The 19,294-nt window shown below is 40.4% G+C and overlaps 1 protein-coding gene across 6 annotated transcripts in view; it reads right to left on the bottom strand.

Moving 5' to 3' along the window:
• The window catches only part of SCAPER (S-phase cyclin A associated protein in the ER), a 616,772-nt gene that overhangs the window by 438,740 nt on the left and 158,738 nt on the right, over window positions 1-19,294 (bottom strand). For all 6 annotated transcript variants that reach the window (XM_004468178.4, XM_004468179.4, XM_071214311.1 and 3 more), the window contains one exon: window positions 17,883-17,999. In XM_004468178.4, the coding sequence (XP_004468235.1) occupies window positions 17,883-17,999 (117 nt within the window). The remainder of the gene's footprint in view (window positions 1-17,882; window positions 18,000-19,294) is intronic.

Raw genomic sequence — 19,294 nt, 5'->3', positions numbered from 1 at the left:
TTCATTGTTCTCCTATCAGTTCCTCATTTGACACCGCCTTTATTTCAGTATTTTACCTTTATTCAAGCTTTCTTAAACCTTAACTTATTTCCAGTAAGGTTTCTGTGAAATATTTCTAGCAACAATAATAAATGAAAAGGTATTATTGCTTAAAAACCAAGAAGGATTCTTAGTTTTCATATAAACCATGACTCTTTTCACACTCACATTTCATTGGTTCCTTTAACTTTAAATTTGTTAGTTAAAATAACAAAGACAATTTATATAAATAAGTATGGTAATTATCAAAATATTCTGAGTAAGCATATAACTCAACAGTGCTAGAACTAAGGAAATACATGAATGGTCATCTATGAGCTGCAATTTTTAGCAAGTTGTAGGAAACTATGTTTTACAATAATAATGAAGAGGTCAGTGAATCTAAAGACACAGATATATGGAGATCAGAGAACACTTACCAACATGCACTAGAAGCTTCCTATGGGGAAGCAGACTTGGCCCAGTGGATAGGGCGTCCGTCTACCACATGGGAGGTCCGTGGGTCAAACCCCGGGCCTCCTTGACCCGTGTGCAGCTGGCCCATGCGCAGTGCTGATGCATGCAAGGAGTGCCGTGCCACGCAGGGGTATCCCCCGTGTAGGGGAGCCCCACACGCAAGAAGTGCGTCCCATAAGGAGAGCTGCCCAGCGTGAAAGAAGGTGCAGCCTGCCCAGGAATGGCACCACACACACGGAGAGTTGACGTGGCAAAATGACACAACAAAAAGAAACACAAATTCCAGTGCCGCTGGCAACAACAGAAGCGGACAAAAACAAGAACACGCGGCAAATGAACACAGAGAACAGACAACTGGAGAGGTGGGGGGGAAGGGAAGAGAAATAAATAAAAATAAAATCTTTAAAAATATATATATATATTAAAAAAAAAGAAGCTTCCTATGTAAAATAAACCATGCACCATACAAAACTCTTAACCACAGTCCAAAAGAATGCATTACAGAGTAAGTTCCTTAAAATGGTACATAAACATTCAAATATTTTATTGTTTGCTTACATATCTTTAATTAATATAAATATAGTATGAACTGTAAATGAGAAATATTATATGATTCAAAAATTCCATCAACCTTCACCAAAGACAATATTATCTAACAACCTCGTAGAGGAAACTGAACTCAGATGTTTGGTTCCATTGAATAAACACTTAATGACCTTTACCAAGCAGTAGGTACAATACAGAACACCTGACAAAGATCTTGTCTCAAAGAAGGTCACAGTATACATGGAAAAAAATAGACATTAAAATATTACAAAGGGAGTAACATTGGCAAGATGATGGAGCAGGCTATCCGAGCTCTTGCCCCACCAGAGAAACATAAAAAAGCAAGCAGACATTTTTACTTTATTAGGACTTCTGGGAAAATGGTGTCAGAGTAGAGCAGCATGGCTCAATTCTCTTATAAAATAAAAGAAGAAGGGCAAAAGGCTGTCTGAAGGAAAAACTTTGAGGGTCTGCAGACCAGAAGAGTACTATATATAATACAGGAAGGAGAAAGATAGAGAGACAAAGAGGCAAAAGTGAAAACAGTCAATTACTAACCCCGCAGCCAGGCACAGCACCCATCCCCACCCTCAAAGCAAACAGCCTGTGTAAAACCTGTGGCTTACATGGCCAACTAAAAGGGGAAGAGGGCAGAGAGTGGTTTCTCTTTGGTGCGCTTGACCAACAGAGCTCATTTTGAATCTGAGTTCTGCCAGACCAGAATCACAGGCAAATGGAGACTGAAAGAGACATCTCCATAGAAAGTTCTGGCAAAGAGCACTGTCTGCTGGCAAGCAGGGAAACCAGCAAGAAGTAAAAAAGCTTTTTGGAGTCCCTTACGTCCAGGCACTATTGGATCTGCCCCATTACAGGATCCCTAGCCCTGTTTTGATAACTTAAGCTGCATAATCTTAAAGATTTAGAATAAGTTGAGCCCAAAATCAAAGAAGAGCCATGAAATAAAACCACAAAGCAAGAGAAGAAAATTGACTGTCAGAGTAAATTCACCAACATAATTAAATGCCTAGATATCAACAACAACAACAACAACAACAAAATCACGTGAAGACAGAACAAGTGAATTGAAGTACACAGCATCTGAATTTGAACAGAAAGGTAGACAGAAAGAGAAAAGAATGGGAAAAAAATGGAACATGGTCTCAGGAAATGGAATGGCAATGGGAAATGTGCAAACATACATGTTATAGATATCCCAGAAGGATAAGAGAATGGACAAGGGGCAGAAGGAATACTTGAAGAAATAATGACCAAAAACTTCCCAACACTTAGGAAAGATAAATACATATATCCAAGGACAACACATCACAAACAGGATAAATCTGAACAAACCTACTCTCAGAGACATACTATTCAGAATATCAAATGACAGAAATAAAGAGAAGATTTTGAAAGTAAAAAGAGAAAAACAATGCATCACATAAAAGGGAAGTTCAATAAGACTAAGTGCCAGTCTCTCATTGGAAACCATGGAGGTGAGAAGGCAGTGGTATGATATATTCAAGGTTCTAAAAGAGAAAAACTGCCAACCACTAGTTCTTTATCCTGCAAAACAAGCCTTCAAAAATGAGGGTGACATCATGGGGAGTTCTGCTACATTCCCTAAAAGGACACAAGAATCCCCTGAGTGCAAGGGCAGTGTCTAGTGTAGGAAAACAGACCATTGTGCCAGGACGTTGATAATGATGACTGTACTAGTGAATCTTTTCTTGTGAAATTGAAACTTAGCCTAGTACTATATATTGCCTAAGAGTTACCTCCTATAAGCCTCCCTGTTGCTCAAATGTGGCCTCTCTCTAAGCCAAATTCAGCATATAAATGTACTACCTTCCCCTGGCATGGGACATGACTCCCAGGGATAAGCCTCCCTGGTACCAAAGGATTATTACTGAACACCAACTAGCAATGCAGCTGGAAAAAGACCAGGAGGAAAATGGTAAATACAAATGAGTTTTTATAGCTCAGAGACTTCAAAGTGAGTCAGGAGGTCATTCCAGAGGTTATTCGTATGCAAGCCTCAGCAGGATCTCACTGACTGCCACACTGAACAGTGACTCAAATAGCAGGCCTCCTAACAGCTCTAGAAATATCCAGAAACTATAAGCAGGGCACACAGCTCTGGAATTTGGCATGCTGTCAGTAGGCCTTACTTTGGAATTTATGCTCCCCAGTGTAACAGAATATAAAGGTTCTCTACACATGGCTCTTCTGCCTCTTTTATTTGAACCTATAATTAGCACTATACTTGATAAATATATGTCCCAGAAACTTAAATCTTTGGTCTTCCATGTGCCAGTTGAGTCCTGAATTTCAGCAAAGTTGCAACACCTACTCTCCAGTTCACTGGACTAACTCAGGGCAACTAACAAGGAGATGTGATAGACAAGGCCCATCCCAAGGAACAGAGAGTAGCTGCAACTGCAAGCAAGATAGCTCCATCCATATACCCCATGGGATCTAAGTCTCTTCTCAGTTAGAATCAGAGTGGGCATCACCATCCCAAAATCCTCAAGATTGGGGAATGAACTTATTATTCTACCACAGATTTTTTATTATTCTGGCAATGAAAGAACTCTTATGATAGATGTAAAGGCAGTGGCCACCAGAGGTTCTGAGGGAAGGGAGAGGGAAGAATAGGTGTAATATGGGGGCATTTTCAGGACATTGGACTTCTCTTGCATGACATTGCAGTGACAGATATAGGCCACTGTGTATTTTATCATAACCTGCAAAATTGTGCAGGACAGAGTGTAAACTATAATGTAAGCATCAGTCCATGGTTAGCAGCAATGCTTCAATATGGGTCCATCAATTGTAACAAATATACCACAGTAAAGAAGGATGTTGTTAATGTGAGAAACTGTGGGAGGGGGAGGGAGGGGAACATATGGGAATCCCTTATATTTTTTCTGTAACATTTATCTAATCTAAAGCTTCTTTAAAAATAAAAAATAAAAATAATTAAAAATAAAGTATCAGACTAAAAAAAAAAAACAGTATGAACTTAAAGTCTTCATAATCAAAAACAGAGAAAATGTTACCAAAAGACCAGATTTACAAGAAATATTAAAAGAAGTCCTGCAGCTTGAAAGGAAAAGACAAGATAAGAGACTTGGAGAAAAGTATAAAATGAAGAATATTAGTAAGGGTAACTTAAATAGTAAAGACAGACAATAGTGAGATATGCCAACAGAAAGTCAACAGATAAAATCAACAAAGTAAAGCCTTTATAGTAATAACATTGAACATTAAAGAATTGAAATTCCCAATCAAAAAACATAGACAGAATTTTTTTTTAAAAAAACATGAGCCATCTATAGACTGTTTAAAAGAGACTCACTTAGAAGCAAGGATATAATCAGGCTGAAAATGAAAGGCTGGAAAAAGATATACCACACAAACAGTAACTAAAAATGATCTGAGGTAGTGACACTAATATCAGAAAACATAGATTTTAAATGCAAACCTGTTATAAAGGATAATGAAGGGCATTATATGTCAATAAAAGGGACAAATCACCAAAAAGAAATAACAATCATAAATATTTATGCACCTAACCTGGGTGCCCTAAGATACATGAGACACCAACTAGCAAAACTGAAGGGAGAAATAGGCATCTCTACAATAACAGTTGGAGACTTTAATATACCACTCTCAGCATTGGAGAGAATATCTGGACAGTGAATAATTAAGAAAACAGAGACTTAAATGATATGTTAAAGAACAAAACTATATTAGCCAAAGGGGTGCTGATGCAAAATACCAGAAATTGGTTGGTTTTCTTAAGGATATTTATTTGGGGTAGAAGCTTACAGATACCAGGCCATAAAGCATAAGTTACTTCCCTCACCAAAGTCTATTTGGAGCAAGATAGCTGCCGACGTCTGCAAGAGTTCGGGCTTCCTGGGTTCCTACATTCCTGGGGCTTGCTTTTCTCTGGGTTCAAGGTTCTTTTCTTCCTGGGGCTGGCTTCTCTTTCCTCTGTGAGCTTACTTGCCGGGGTTCCAGCTTAAATTTTCAGCATCAAACTCCACCATCAGAAAACCCTCAACTCTCTTTTTTGCCATGCCTTTTATCTGTGCATCCTCACCCACCAAGGGGTGGGGACTCAATACCCTAATCATAACTCGATCATGCTCAGGTACATATCAGGTTACAAACATAAATCAGTATCTATTTTTGGAATTCATAACCATATCAAACTGCTACAAAGACCTGATAGACATTTATGCAACACTACATTCCAAAACAGCAGAATACACATCCTTTTCAATTGCTCATGGATCCTTCTCCAGGATAATGTTGTGTAACAAGACAGGTCTGAATAAATTTTAAAAAGACTGAAATTAAATAAAGCACTGTCTCTATTATCATAGTGGAATGAAGCTGGAAATCAATAATGGGTAGAAAAATAGAAAATTCACAACATATGGAGATTAAACAACATGCTCTTAATCAGTGGATCAAAGAAGAAATTGCAAGAGAAATTAATAAATATCTCAAAACAAATGAAAATGAGAACAAAACATATCAAAATCTATGAGAGACAGTGAAGGCAGTGCTGAGAGGGAATTTACAAAACTCAATGCTTCCATTAAAAAAAAGAAGAAAGAGTTAAAATCGAAGACCTAACTGCACACCTGGAGGAACTAGAAAAAGAACAGAAAACTAATCTCAAAGAAAGCAGAATGAAAGAAATAATAAAGATTAGAGAAGGGATAATTGAAATTGAGAAAAAAACAACAAAAGAGAACAAAACCAAAACTTGATTCTTTGCGAACATCAACAAAATAGACAAACCCTTACCTAGAAAAAGAAAAAGAAGAAAGAAGATACAAACAAATAAAATCAGAAATTAGAAGGGGGACATTACCACAGAAACCAGAGAAATAGAAGAAATCATAAGAAGATACAGTCTGGACAATATAGACAAAGTACACAAATTCCTAGAAATACACAAACAACCTACTCTGACCCTAAAAGAAAAAGAAGACCTCAACAAACCAATCACGAGTAAGAAGATAGAAACAGTCATCAAAAACCTCTCAAAAATGAAAAGCCCAGGACCAGATGGTTTCACAGGTGACTTCTACCAATCATTCAAAGAAAATTTAATACCAGTCCTTCTCAAAGTCTTTCAAAATATTGAACAAGAGAGAATGCTATCAAACTCATTCTATGGAGCCAACATCGCCCCACAGCAAAGCCAAACAAAGACACTACAAAAAAAGAAAATTATGGACCAATTTCTCTAATGAATACAGACGCAAAAATTATCAACAAAATACTTGCAAACCAAATCAAGAAGCACATTAAAAGAATCGTATACCATGAACAAGTGGGTTTTATACCAGGTATGCAAGAATGTTCAACACAGGAAATCAATAAGTGTAATATACTGCGGCGGCTTGCTCAGTCGGTAGAGGTGAGGTCTGGCTGCGGACGAGGGGTCGGTCCCACTTGGGACGAGGGGTCGGTCCAGCAGCAGACAAGGGGTCAGTCTCACAGGGGTTGCGCGGTTCGGCTGACGGGGTCGCCCGGCAAAGCCGGCGACGAGGGGGTCGCCCGGAGAAGCAGGCGACGAACTGGGGACAAGGGAGGCCAGGCCCTTGTCGGGGGCTCTCAGGACTGGAGGGCGCACGGCAGAAGAACTACCGCGGAGACAAGGTAAACACGCAAGTCCAACTTTATTGAGGGAGAGGCAACAGTTTTATAGGGGCTAGGGAAGGCTGATTGGTCGAAGCCATGCCCTGCTCTGATTGGTTGCCGGAGAAAGGTTAGTGGGAGGTACTGGACGGGGGAGGGGTGGTGGTTAGGGATTGGCTGTTGCTGTTGCTGGGGGAAGTGGCAGGGTTTAGGGATTGGTGGCTGCTGTTGCTGGGGTAGAGGGCAGACTTGAGTTTCCCGCCCACGCCTGGCTGTTGCTGCTGTTGGGGGGAGGGAAAAGGGCAGACTGGAATTTTCCGCCCTGCGCCTGCGCAGGGAGAAAGAAGAAGAAGGCATCGTGTGGCGCTATCTGGGAGGAGGGGCGGCCACGGAAGCATGGCTGCCGAGAAGGGGAGACCCGAGGACACTCTGCGCCCATGTCGAGCTTCCTTCAGGGGTGGCGGTGGGCTGGACCAACCACCCTATTACGGGGGCAGCGGTTTGGAATAGGCCTACCGCGGCCGCCGCCCCCCGCCAGGTCAGCAAACCACACTTCAGCCCGAGGGGCGACCGCAATATACCTCATTAATAAATTGAAGAAGAAAAATCACATGATCATTTTGATTGATGCAAAAAAGGGATATGACAAAATACAGAAGCCTTTCTTGATTAAAAAAAAATTGAAAGATAGGAATAGAAGGAAGGAAACTTTCTCCTTGTAGGTGTATCAGTCAGGGTTTTTTTAGGAAAACAGAATCACAAGGGATATCTGTCGACAGTAAGAGATTTATGAGTCTCTGATGCAGCCATGGCGATGCACAAGTACAGGTAACACAGGCAGGCTGCAACCAGGAGCTCCAATGAAAGTTCAATAAAGGTTCTTTTTAAAGATTTATTTTTATTTATTTAATTCCCCTCCCCTCCCCTGGTTGTCTGTTTCCTGTGTCTTTTTGCTGCGTCTTGTTTCTTTGTCCACTTCTGTTGTCGTCAGCAGCACGGGAAGTGTGGGCGGCGCCATTCCTCCGCAGGCTGCACTTTCTTTCGCGCTGGGCGGCTCTCCTTTATGGATGCACTCCTTGAGTGTGGGGCTTCCCTACACGGGGGACACCCCTGCGTGGCAGGGCACTCCTTGAGTGCATCAGCACTGCGCATGGGCCAGCTCCACACGGGTCAAGGAGGCCCAGAGTTTGAACCGCGGACCTCCCATGTGGTAGACGGACGCCCTAACCAGTGGGCCAAAGTCCGTTTCCTCAATAAAGGTTCTTGACGAGTTCTGGGAGATGCTGGCCGTCCAAAGATGAGCTGGGAAATTCTCTCTCAATGCTGGAATCACTTCCCCTTTTCAGGTATTCCACTGATTGGGTTAAGTGTCACTCGTTGCTGATGGCAATCTCCCTGACTGCTGTAATTATAACCAGCTATCTACTACTTACCACTGCAGTAAAGTCAATGGTGACTAAAGTCCACAAATATCCTTGTTATTACAGTTAGCCCAGTGCTTGCTTGACCAAACAACAGGGTACAATTACCTGGCTGAGTTGACACAATAGCCTAACCATCACAGTCCACCCCTTGTCACCTCAACAACCATACACATTACCTTAAACCATACTTAATCTTTAAATAAAAACAATAACAGACATGTATATATATATATATATATATATATATATATATATATATCCGCCTAACAATGTTCATCTTTCCTGGGACAACCAGAAATGCATTAATTCCACACAGAATAGGGTGCAAGTTCTTGGGTAATAGTCACTCTCAAACTTGACATCCTCAAATATTATGACTTGTTATATGATAAGGGTAAAGTTTTGTGTACATATACAATCATCATCATGATGAAACAAGGAAGAAAGGATTATGACCATTATAGTCCTCGTTTCTGTAACTGGTCATGTGGTCGAAGTTCATATTTATTACTACATTCTTCCATGTTTCCATTATCCTCAGCAAGCATTTCAGTGGCCGTGGTTCTTTGCCTGGTAGGGTAACCCAAACATTCATTTCTGAAAATTCTGGGCCATTGTTAGTCCTGCTTGGATTGGATTGTTGCAATTTTCCATTGACTTTAATCGTAGGACATGGCAGTACTAGGAGATGCCCTAGAGGACCTCCTATATTCCAGGAAAACTCTTCTTTACCCCCATTACGTAAATGCAGTCCTATTTCCCCTTGATAGTCAGGATCAATTACCCCAGCCAATACAGTAATGCCCTTCTTTGACTGTTGATTCAGAGGTAAGAGGAGCCCGAAGTGGCCAGGTGACAGTTTTAATGTCCAGTTAAATGGAATCATTGTTGTGTTCCCTGGTGACAGCACTTCTCCTTTTGACACGAAACCTGTAGACCAGCAGAGTTTGAAGTTGCAGAGGGAGGAAGCAAAAATTTTCCTAGTGGATCACTAGGGGTAATAGTGAGTGGTGCCACTTCCATTTCTACCCCTTGATTCCTGGACCCATGGATCCTGGTTATGGGAGAAACAGCACCTTAGAGTGGACACTGATTCAGAGAATACACAGCCTCCTGGAGAACACTGCCCCAGCCCTGCAAGGTATTGCCATCTATCTGATACCATAATTGAGTCTTCAAAAGGCCATTCCACTGTTCCATCAATCCAGTTGCTTCAGAGTGATGGAGAACATGGTAAGACTAGTTAATTCCACGGGCATGTGCCCATTCCTGCACATCATTTGCTGTGAAATGGGTTCCTAGTTCAGAAGCAATGCCGTGTGTGGAATGCCATGGCGGTAGATAAGACATTTGGTAAATCCATGGATGGTAGTTTTCTAAGAAGCATTGTGAGGAAGAAACACAATCTCATATCCAGAGTATGTGTCTATTTCAGTTAAAACAAATCGCTGCCCCTTCCATGGTGGAAGTGGTCCAATGTAGTCAACCTGCCACCAGGTAGCAGGCTGGTCACCTTGAGGAATTGTGCCATATTGGGGGCTGAGTGTGGGTCCCTGCTGCTGGCAGATTGGACACTCAGCAGTGGCTGTAGCCAAGTCACTTGGTAAGGGGAAGTCTGTGTTGCTGAACCCATGCATAACCTCCATCCCTACATCCATGGTCACTTTGTTCATGAGCCCACTGGGCAATGACAGGAGTGGCTGGGGAAAGAGGCTGAGCATTAGCCACAGAGCAGGTCATCTTATCCACTTGATTATTAAAATCTTCCTCTGCTGAAGTTACCCTCTGGTGAACATAAGTGGACACAAAAATTTTCATGTTTTTTGCCCACTCAGAAAGGTCAATTCACATATCTCTTCCCCAGACCTATTTGTCACCAATTTTCCAATCACGTTCCTTCCAATTCCTTGCCATCCAGCCAAACCATTGGCAACAGCCCATGAATCAGTGTACAGACACACCTCTGACCATTTCTTCTTCCAAGCAAAATGAACAATCAGGTTCACTGCTCGAAGTTCTGCCCCCCGGAAGGATTTGCCCTCACCACTGTCCTTCAGGGATATCCCAGAAAAGGCTGCAGTGCTACAGCTGTCCACTTTCAGGTGGTACCTGCATATCATGCAGAACCATCTGTAAACAAGGCCCGAGTTTTCTCTTCCTCAGTTGACTGATTATAAGGGACTCCCCAAGAGGCCAAGCTGTGGGCTGGGAAGAAGATAACATGGCAGGAGTGATGACCATGGGCCTTTGGGCTACTTCCTCAGGTAACTTACTCATGCCTTCAGGACTGGCTCGAGCGCTATCTCGTATATACCACTTCCACTTTATTATAGAGTGCTGCTGCGCATGCCCAACTTTATGGTTTGGTGCGTCAGACAATACCCAGTTCATGATAGGCAACTCAGGTCTCATGGTAACTTGATGACCCATGGTTAAGCATTCAGTCTCTACTAAGGCCCAGTAGCAGGCCAAAAGCTGTTTCTCAAAAGGGGAGTACTTATCTGCAGAGGATGGCAGGGCTTTGCTCTAAAATCCTAAGGTTCTGTGTTGTGATTCTCCTACAGGGACCTGCCAAAGGCTCCAGAGAGCAGCTTTATTTGCCACTGAAACTTCCAGCACCACTGGATCTGTTAGATCATATGTCCCAAGTGGTAGTGCAGCTTGCACAGCAGCCTGGACCTGACGCAGAGCCTCTTCTTGTTCCAGTCCCCAATCAAAACAAGCAGCTTTTCTGGTCACCCAGTAAATGGGCCAGAGTAGCACATCCAAATGAGAAATGTGTTGTCTCCGAAATTCAAAGAGACCAACTAAGCGCTGTACCTCTTTTTTGATCATAGGAGGAGCCAGATGCAAAAGCTCATCCTTCACTTTAGAAGGGATATTTCAACATGCCCCATACCACCAGACACCTAGAAATTTCACTGAGGTGGAAGGACCTTGTATTTTAGATGGATTTATCTCTCACCCTCTCTCACGCAAATGCCTCACTAATAAGTCTAAAGTCTTTGCTACTTCTTGCTCACTAGGTCCTATCAACATGATATCATCAATATAATGAACCAGTGTAATGTCTTGAGGGAGGGAGAGACGACCAAGGTCCCTGTGGACAATACTATGATATAGGGCTGGAGAGTTGATCTACCCCTAAGGCAGGACTGTGAAGGTATACTGCTGGCCTTGCCAGATGAAAGCAAACTGTTTCTGGTGGTCCTTACTAATAGCAATTGAGAAAAAAGCATTTGCCAAATCAACAGCTGCATACCAGGTACCAGGGGACAGGTTGGTTTGCTCAAGCAATGATACCACATCTGGGACTGCAGCTGCAATTGGAGTCACCACCTGGTTAAGTTTACCATAATCTACTGTCATCATTCAAGATCCATTTGTTTCTGTACAGACCAAACAGGAGTGCTGAATGGGAATGTGGTGGGTATCATCACCCCCGCATCCATCCTTCAACTCCTTGATGGTGGCACTAATTTCTGCAATCCCTCCAGGAATCCAGTATTGCTTTTGGTTTACTATTTCACTAGGTAGGGGCAGTTCTAGTGGCTTCCACTTGGCCTTTCCAACCATAATAGCCCTCACTCCACAAGTCAGGAATCCAATGTGGGGATTCTGCCAGTTACTAAGTATGTCTATTCCAATTATGCATTCTGAAACTGGGGAGATAACCACAGAATGGGTCTGGGGATCCATTGGACCAACTGTGAGACAGACCTGAGCTAAAATTCCATTAATGACCTGACCTCCATAAGCCCCTACTTGGTCTGGTGGACCACAGTGACATTTTGGGTCTCCTGGAATTTATGTCACTTCTGAGTCAGTGTCCAATAATCCCTGAAATTTCAGATCATTTCCTTTTCCCCAGTGCACAGTTACTCTGGTAAAAGGCCATAGATCTCCTTGGGGAAAGTTGGGAGGAAGATCAACAGTATAAATTTTGGGCAGTTTAACAGGATCCTTCCTCAAGGAGACCTGGCCTCCTCCTCTTTCAAGGGGCTCTGGGTCTGTAAACTGTCTCAAGTCTGGGAATTGATTAAGGGGGCATGATTCTCTGCATCTGTCATTTGAGTTAGGGTTTCTTTCATTCACCTGATAGAACTCTTCTGTTTAACAAATCCAGAAGAAATTTAGTAGACTCCCATCTATTTCACTGCTAGGTACTCTACGACATATTACCCAATGTCATAACTCTACATGACTCAGACTATTTTGAGTGCTTTCATTACAGTAGCCATGCTCACCTTGAATTTGGCGATTAACTGCCAATACTTGACTTTTACCAGACCAACATCCAATCCTCCCCATAATGTTTAAGGATTCTAATTCCATCACAGGTTTCCCTACAGTAATGTCTGGACTACAGAGAAGAGCAACCACAGAGCTCTTCAGGGAAGATGCAGTTAGTCTTACAAATTAATTCCTCACAGTCCTGGTTAAAGGTGTGTTTTCTGGACATTCCTGGGGTGGGTGGGCAGCTCTCAAATTGTAAATCCATTCTAGCATTCCAATCTCCCTAAGACTTTGAATTCCCCCTTCTACTGTGTACCAGGGCAAATCAGGTATCTCAACCTCAAACATGCTAGGCCATCTTTTGGCCCACGTTTCAATCAGCCACCAAAACAAACTGTTAGAGCTCTTTCTAACCCCATGAGCTACAGTGCTGAAACAAGAATTTCTGCTTAGTGGGCCCATATCAATAAATTCAGTCTGATCCAACTTTATATTCCTTCCATCATTATCCCATACCCTTAGTATCCATTCCCTCACATATTCCCCTGACTTCTGTCTATGTAAGCTGGAAAACTCATGTAGTTCTTCTGAGTATACCTTACTTCATCATGGGTCACACCTTGTATTTCACCTTTGGAGGCTTGTTGCAATTTTAGTCTAGTAATAGGTCTCAAAGACAAGAGAGGTGGCAGGAGTGGGTAAGGAGAAGAATTAGAGATGCCTTGCAAGCTACTGACCTCAGGGTATTCCCTTGCATTTTCTTCTGGTGAGACAGGATTAATCTCTTCAGGCAGGGGTTGGAAGGCAGTTTCCTCAGGGCAGACTGGAGGCTCAGCAGTGCATGCTGGAGTTTGGCTGTACATGCCTCAAGGCTTGGAGGAGGTCCAGACTTTCTGGGGCAGGCAGGAGGTTAGATGATACAAAGTTAACAAGGTGTGGTCTGGACAGGGCAGGCCATGGCAGGCTTATCTGGTAAAGTCGCAGCAGAATTCAGGGTTCCAATGTCTCCATCAATACCATCATCATCCCATATGTCTCCATCCAACTCTCTGGATTCCACTCTTTTCCAATCAATGCCTTCAGTTTAACAGCAGAAACCTTGTGGGGTTGAGATTTTAATTTCCTTTGTAACTCCGCTACTCATACAATGAGAGTCTTAGTTTGGTTCTCAGATATTTCGAGCCTGTGGCTACAGGAGACAAGATTTTCCTTCAGAGCACACATAGAAACTTGCACATCATCCATTCAGTGTTTAAGTTTCAAATTTGAAGCCTTTAAATCACCTTTCTTTTGTAACATTATCCAGAGTATCTAGGAGGAGCCATCCAACATCATTATACCATTTGACTCCATAAAATGCTGTTAAGGTGTTAAAAACACTCTCGCCCAGATCCTTGCTTCTTACAAGTGTGGAAGTAGGGGAATCCAGCGATGCTGTTTTGTGTATCTCGATTGCCAACATGCGCCATAGATGTTAGCAACCTCTTCATTATTGGATAGGGAGTCATCAGCACCCTTGAGTCCAATTAGGGCAGAGAGATAATTGAAAAACTCCCAGAATCACATCAGACAACCCATGTTTAAAACTCTGTTCCTCAAGAACCACTCCCGGTACCAAGCTATATTAGTTAGGGTTCTCTAGGGAAACAGAATCACAAGGGATATCTATTGACAGTAAGAGATTTATCAGAGTCTTTCATGCAGCCATGGGGATGCACAAGTACAGGTTCCACAGGCAGGCTGCAACCAGGAGCTCTGATTCTGAAAGTCTAATAATAAAGGTTCTTGATGAGTTCTGGGAGATGCTGGCCATCCAAAGATGAGCTGGGAAATTCTCTCTCAATGTTGGAATCACTTCCCCTTTTAAGGCATTCATCTGATTGGGTTAAGTGTCACTCATTGGTGATGGCAATGTCCCTGATTGATGGCATTGTAATACTATAATTTACCATTGCAGTAAAGTCAACGGTGACTAAAGCCCATAAATGTCCTTGTATTACAGTTAGCCCAGTGCTTGCTTGATCAAACAACAGGGCACAATTACCTGGCTGAGTTGACACAGTAGCCTAACCATCACATCAGGAAAGTGCTATATGAAAAATCCACAGCTAACATTGTATTCAAAGATGAAAGTCTAAAGCTTTCCTGCTGAAAATGAGAACAAGACAAGGATGCCCACTCTTGCCACTTCTACTCAATACTGTGCTAGAAGTTCCAGCTAGAGCAACTAGGCAAGAAAAAGAAAAAAGGCACCCAAACAGGAAACAAAGAAGTAAAACTTTCAATACATGCTGATTATATGATACTATATCTAGAAAATCCAAAAAACCCCACAATTACTAGAATAGAAAAGTTCAGCAAAAGAGCATGATATAAGACTGATACCCAATAATAAATAGCTTTTCTATATACTAGTAATCAGCAATTTGAGGAAGAAGTCAGAAAAAAATTTCCATTTACAATAGCAACTAAAAGTATCAAATATTTAGGAATAAACTTAATTAAGGAAATAAAGGATCTATATTCAGAAAACTGCAAAACACTGCTAAAAAAAAGAAGACCGAAATAAACGGAAAAGGATTCTATGTTCATTAATTGGAAAACTAAATGTTGTTAAAATGTCATTTCTTGGGAAGTGGACTTGGCTCAATGGTTAGAGCGTCCACCTACCACATGGGAGGTCCACGGCTCAAACCCAGCGCCTCCTTGACCCATGTGGAGTTGGCCCATGCGCAGTGCTGATGCGTCCAAAGAGTGCCATGCCACGCAGGGGTGTCCCCCACATATGGGAGCCCTACACACCAGGAGTGCACCATGAAAAGAGGGCCACCCAGTGCAAAAGAAAGTACAGCCTGCCCAGGAGTGGTGCTGCACACATGGAGAGCTGAAGCTGCAAGATGACGCAACAAAGAGAGACACAGATTCCAGTGCTGCTGACGAGAACAGAAGCAGACACAGAAAAACACACAGCAAATGGACACAGAGAGCAGACAACCAGGGGGGTTAGGGGGAAGGGGAGAGAAATAAATGAATAAATAAATCTTAAAAAAAAAAGTCACTTCTCTTAAACTGATTTACAGGTTCAATGCAATCCCAATAAAAATTCCAACAGTTTTCTTTACAGAAATGGAAGCACCAATTATCAAACTTTATTTGGAAGGGTAAGGGGCCCCAAATAGCCAAAAATGTCTTAATAAAGAAACTACATATAGCAGGGGAAATATAGAGAGATTGAGAGGTGATTAATTTTTTTTGCTTGTCTATTTTATATTTATTATTACTGAAATAATGAAAATGCTCCAATAATGACTGAAGTGATGAATACACAACTATGTGATTATGCCAAATATCACTGACATCATTTTGGATAGATTTTATGCTTTATTAATCTGTACCAATAAAATTGATGTAAAAAAAAAAAGAATGAGGTTGGAGGACTCTCACTTCTTAACTTTAAAGCATATTACTTAGATACAGTGGTAAAAAACAGCATGTTATTGGCATAAAGAGACAGATTGACCAATGGGACCGAATTGAGAATTCAAAATATATCCTCATAAATAGAGTCAAGTGATAGCTGACAAGGCTATCAACCCACCAAGCTGAGCCAGAAAAATCTATTCAACTGGATATACAGATCTAATACCAATCTTTCTCAACCTTATCTCACATGTTATATAAAAATGAACTAAAAATGGATTAAGGACCTAAATATAAAAGCTATAACCATAAAACTCCTAAAAGAAAATGTAGGGAAACATCTTCAAGATCATGTGGTAGGAGGTGGTTTCTTAAACCTTACACCCAAAGCACAAGCAATGAAAGAAAAAGTAAATAAAGGACCTCCTCAAAATTAAACACTTTTGTGCTTCAAATGGTTTTATCAAGTTGGTAAAAAGGCAGACTACTCATTCGGAGAAAAGTTTCAGAAATCACATATCCAATAAGTGTTTGAACTCTAAGTTATATAAGAAGACCCTACAACTCAATCATAAAAACACAAGGAACCCAATTTAAAAATGGGAAAAACACTTGACAGATATTTTTCCAAAAAAAGAAATACAAATGGCCAAAAAGTACATGAAAAGATACTCAACATCACTAGCTATTAAGGAAATGCAGATCAAAACTACAAAATATCATTTCATGCCATAGAGAATGGCCATTAAAAATTTTTAAAAATTAAACAGAAAACAACAAGGGCTGGAGAGGATGTGGAGAAATGGGAACATTCCTTCACTGTTGGTGGGAATGTAACACAGTGCAGCCTCCACGGAGGGCAGTTTGGCAGTTTCTCAGGAAGTTAAATATAGAACTGCCGTATGATCCAGCAATCCTAGGAATATATTCAGAAGAACTGAGAGCAGGAATGCAAATGAACCCTTGTGCACCATTGTTCATAGCAACATTATTCACCATCGCTGAAAGACCCAGGTGTCCTTAAACCAATGAATGGATAAACAAAATGTGTTTATATACATATGATGGAATACTATTCAGCTGTAAGTAGAAATGAACCTGGGATGCATATGACAACGTGGATGAACTTTGAGGACATTATGTTGACAGAAATAGGCCAGACACAAAAGAACAAATACTGTATGGTCTCATTAATATGAACTAAATATGATGAGTAACTCACAGAATTAAACTATAGAGTATAAGTTCCTAGGAGATAGAATATGGTTTGAGTATGGGGAGATGATGCTTAATGCATGCAGAATATTTAATAAGGGTGAGTATAAATGTGGGGAAATGGTTCACAAAGAGTGAACCCTAATGTAAATTATGGGCTATAGTAAATAGTATAATTATAATAATAATTTTTCATCAATTGTTACAAAGATACCACACTAATGCAAAAAGGTTAATAATAGAGAATACTCTGTGTAATAGGGGGGTATATGGGAACTTTAATTCCCGCATAATTTTTCTGTCCATCTATAATTGAAGCAATAAAATTTAAAAAGTAAATGAACAAATATCAATATATAAAATGTAAACCAGACTAGTCTGGTCCAACTGACAGCACTGTGGAGAAAAGAAAAGAATGTAGGAAAGCATTGTGGTGTTTTTACCTGCCCTTTCCTTGGCTTACTAATTGTCTTGAATAAGACAACAGCCAACATTTCCATATAAGATGATGCAATTATATTAGCAATTCTAAATAAAACAATTTACGATACATATTCAGAGCTTTTGTTGTGAAAAATATCGCCATTTCATACCATGAATCAGTGTGAAATATATTGATTAGTTTTCATCTAGACACCTAGTTATTTTTCATATTACATTTCATATTACTTTTTCTAAAAATTCAACTTTATTCTCCTGGAACTTCTTAACTTTTTATTCAGACAATTTCAAACATATACATGAATATTTTTATAACGGAAAGCAGTTTTATAATAGCATAAGTATATTATCTACAAAGAACAACCTACTGTAATATAAGCCTTAAAATAGGCTTTTTAAAAAAAATTTTTTTTATGTAGGCTTTAATTGAATTCATCTCACCCAAAATTTAAGCTTCTTCGTGCATTTGATGTTACACTTATTCTATCTGTAGATGGGCTCGGAATCACATGACGTCCTGGAGACATCTTCTTTACTTCCCATGCCAATGAAGTTGGTCTGCCAATCCAAAACATATCAGATTAGAGCAAAGAGAAAAACAAAGCAATCTTTCCTCTTGGTTGCTTATAGGTAAAAACATAATCAGGTCACAATTTTCCCGAGCCTGCTTACCAGAAGGTACCACTTTATCAGTCAGAAATCACAAATGATGCATAGCCCAGGGTTTTCCATCCACTGAAGCATAACAGCATAACTCTACTTGTTTAAAAAGGGCCATGGGGTCACACAGACATGGAGAGAAACTTATGATTTACAAGCCTCTGTGCCCCAGCTAAAGAAAATTATAAAGGCAATGGTACTAATGCAGGCTACACGCATTTCATCTCCTGCAAAAGTAGGTATACTGAGCAGGGATCAAGATAGACAATGGTGAGGCTTAAATGAAGAAGACACAGGAAAATATGAGGTCTCCTCCTTCTCTCTCTTAATCAGCCACATGTGTGGGAGCAAAACGATTTCATTGTCCTTTGCTGAGAAAGCTAAGAAATGTAGCTTTACTTCTGCCCCTCCTCCTTCAGTAGACCCACAATCAATCAGGTAATAGGACATAAAATCTCTACTAAAAAATCTTTCAAAAACAACGACTTCTCTATCCCTGTGCCCTCAGTCAGATCCTCATCATTCCCCTGGTTTCCCTGCCTCTACTCTTCATTCAATCTAGTTTACACATTTTGGTGAATTTTTTCTCATTAAAAAAAGTGGTATTTGTTGTTAGAAAACAAGAAAATTGTGATAACAAAAAGATTTAAAAAGTCATCCATAATATACTATTTTAAAAAAGACACTATTAGCCTTCTAGTTTCTGCATAAAGGTCCTCTTTTCTATGTGTGAATATGCATAATTTAAATATACATATTTAATATATTTACTATATATGTAAATTGAAACAAGTATTTCCTTTTAATAATATATCATAAATAGACTTTCCTTGTAAACAAACAGTATTCTACAAGATCATTTTTAATGGCTATTAAAGTCTATGGTATTGGCTATTCCAATAAGGATAATAACAGTAACTATTAATACTTCCTAGGGTTCTTATGGTGATTGAGAATGCACATAAAGTACTTTTAATAATGTCCAGCACATGAAGTATGCAATAAATGAAAAATATTATTAATTATATTACTTATAACAAATGCAAAATTGTTAAAAAAACTTTCACCATTGTAAACCTCTGGCCACATTTTCTCAATCTCCTTTGCTACCTCATACTCTCCTCTACTCAAGAAGAGGCATCTACCTGGGTATCACAAAAGCAACTCAAAACTCATGATCCTTCTTTCACCTC

The sequence above is a fragment of the Dasypus novemcinctus genome, chromosome 3 (genome assembly GCF_030445035.2).
Source record: "Dasypus novemcinctus isolate mDasNov1 chromosome 3, mDasNov1.1.hap2, whole genome shotgun sequence".
Classification (NCBI taxonomy): Eukaryota; Metazoa; Chordata; class Mammalia; order Cingulata; family Dasypodidae; genus Dasypus; species Dasypus novemcinctus.
Note: the sequence above shows the minus strand (reverse complement) of the source record. Positions and strands in the feature narration are given on the sequence as shown.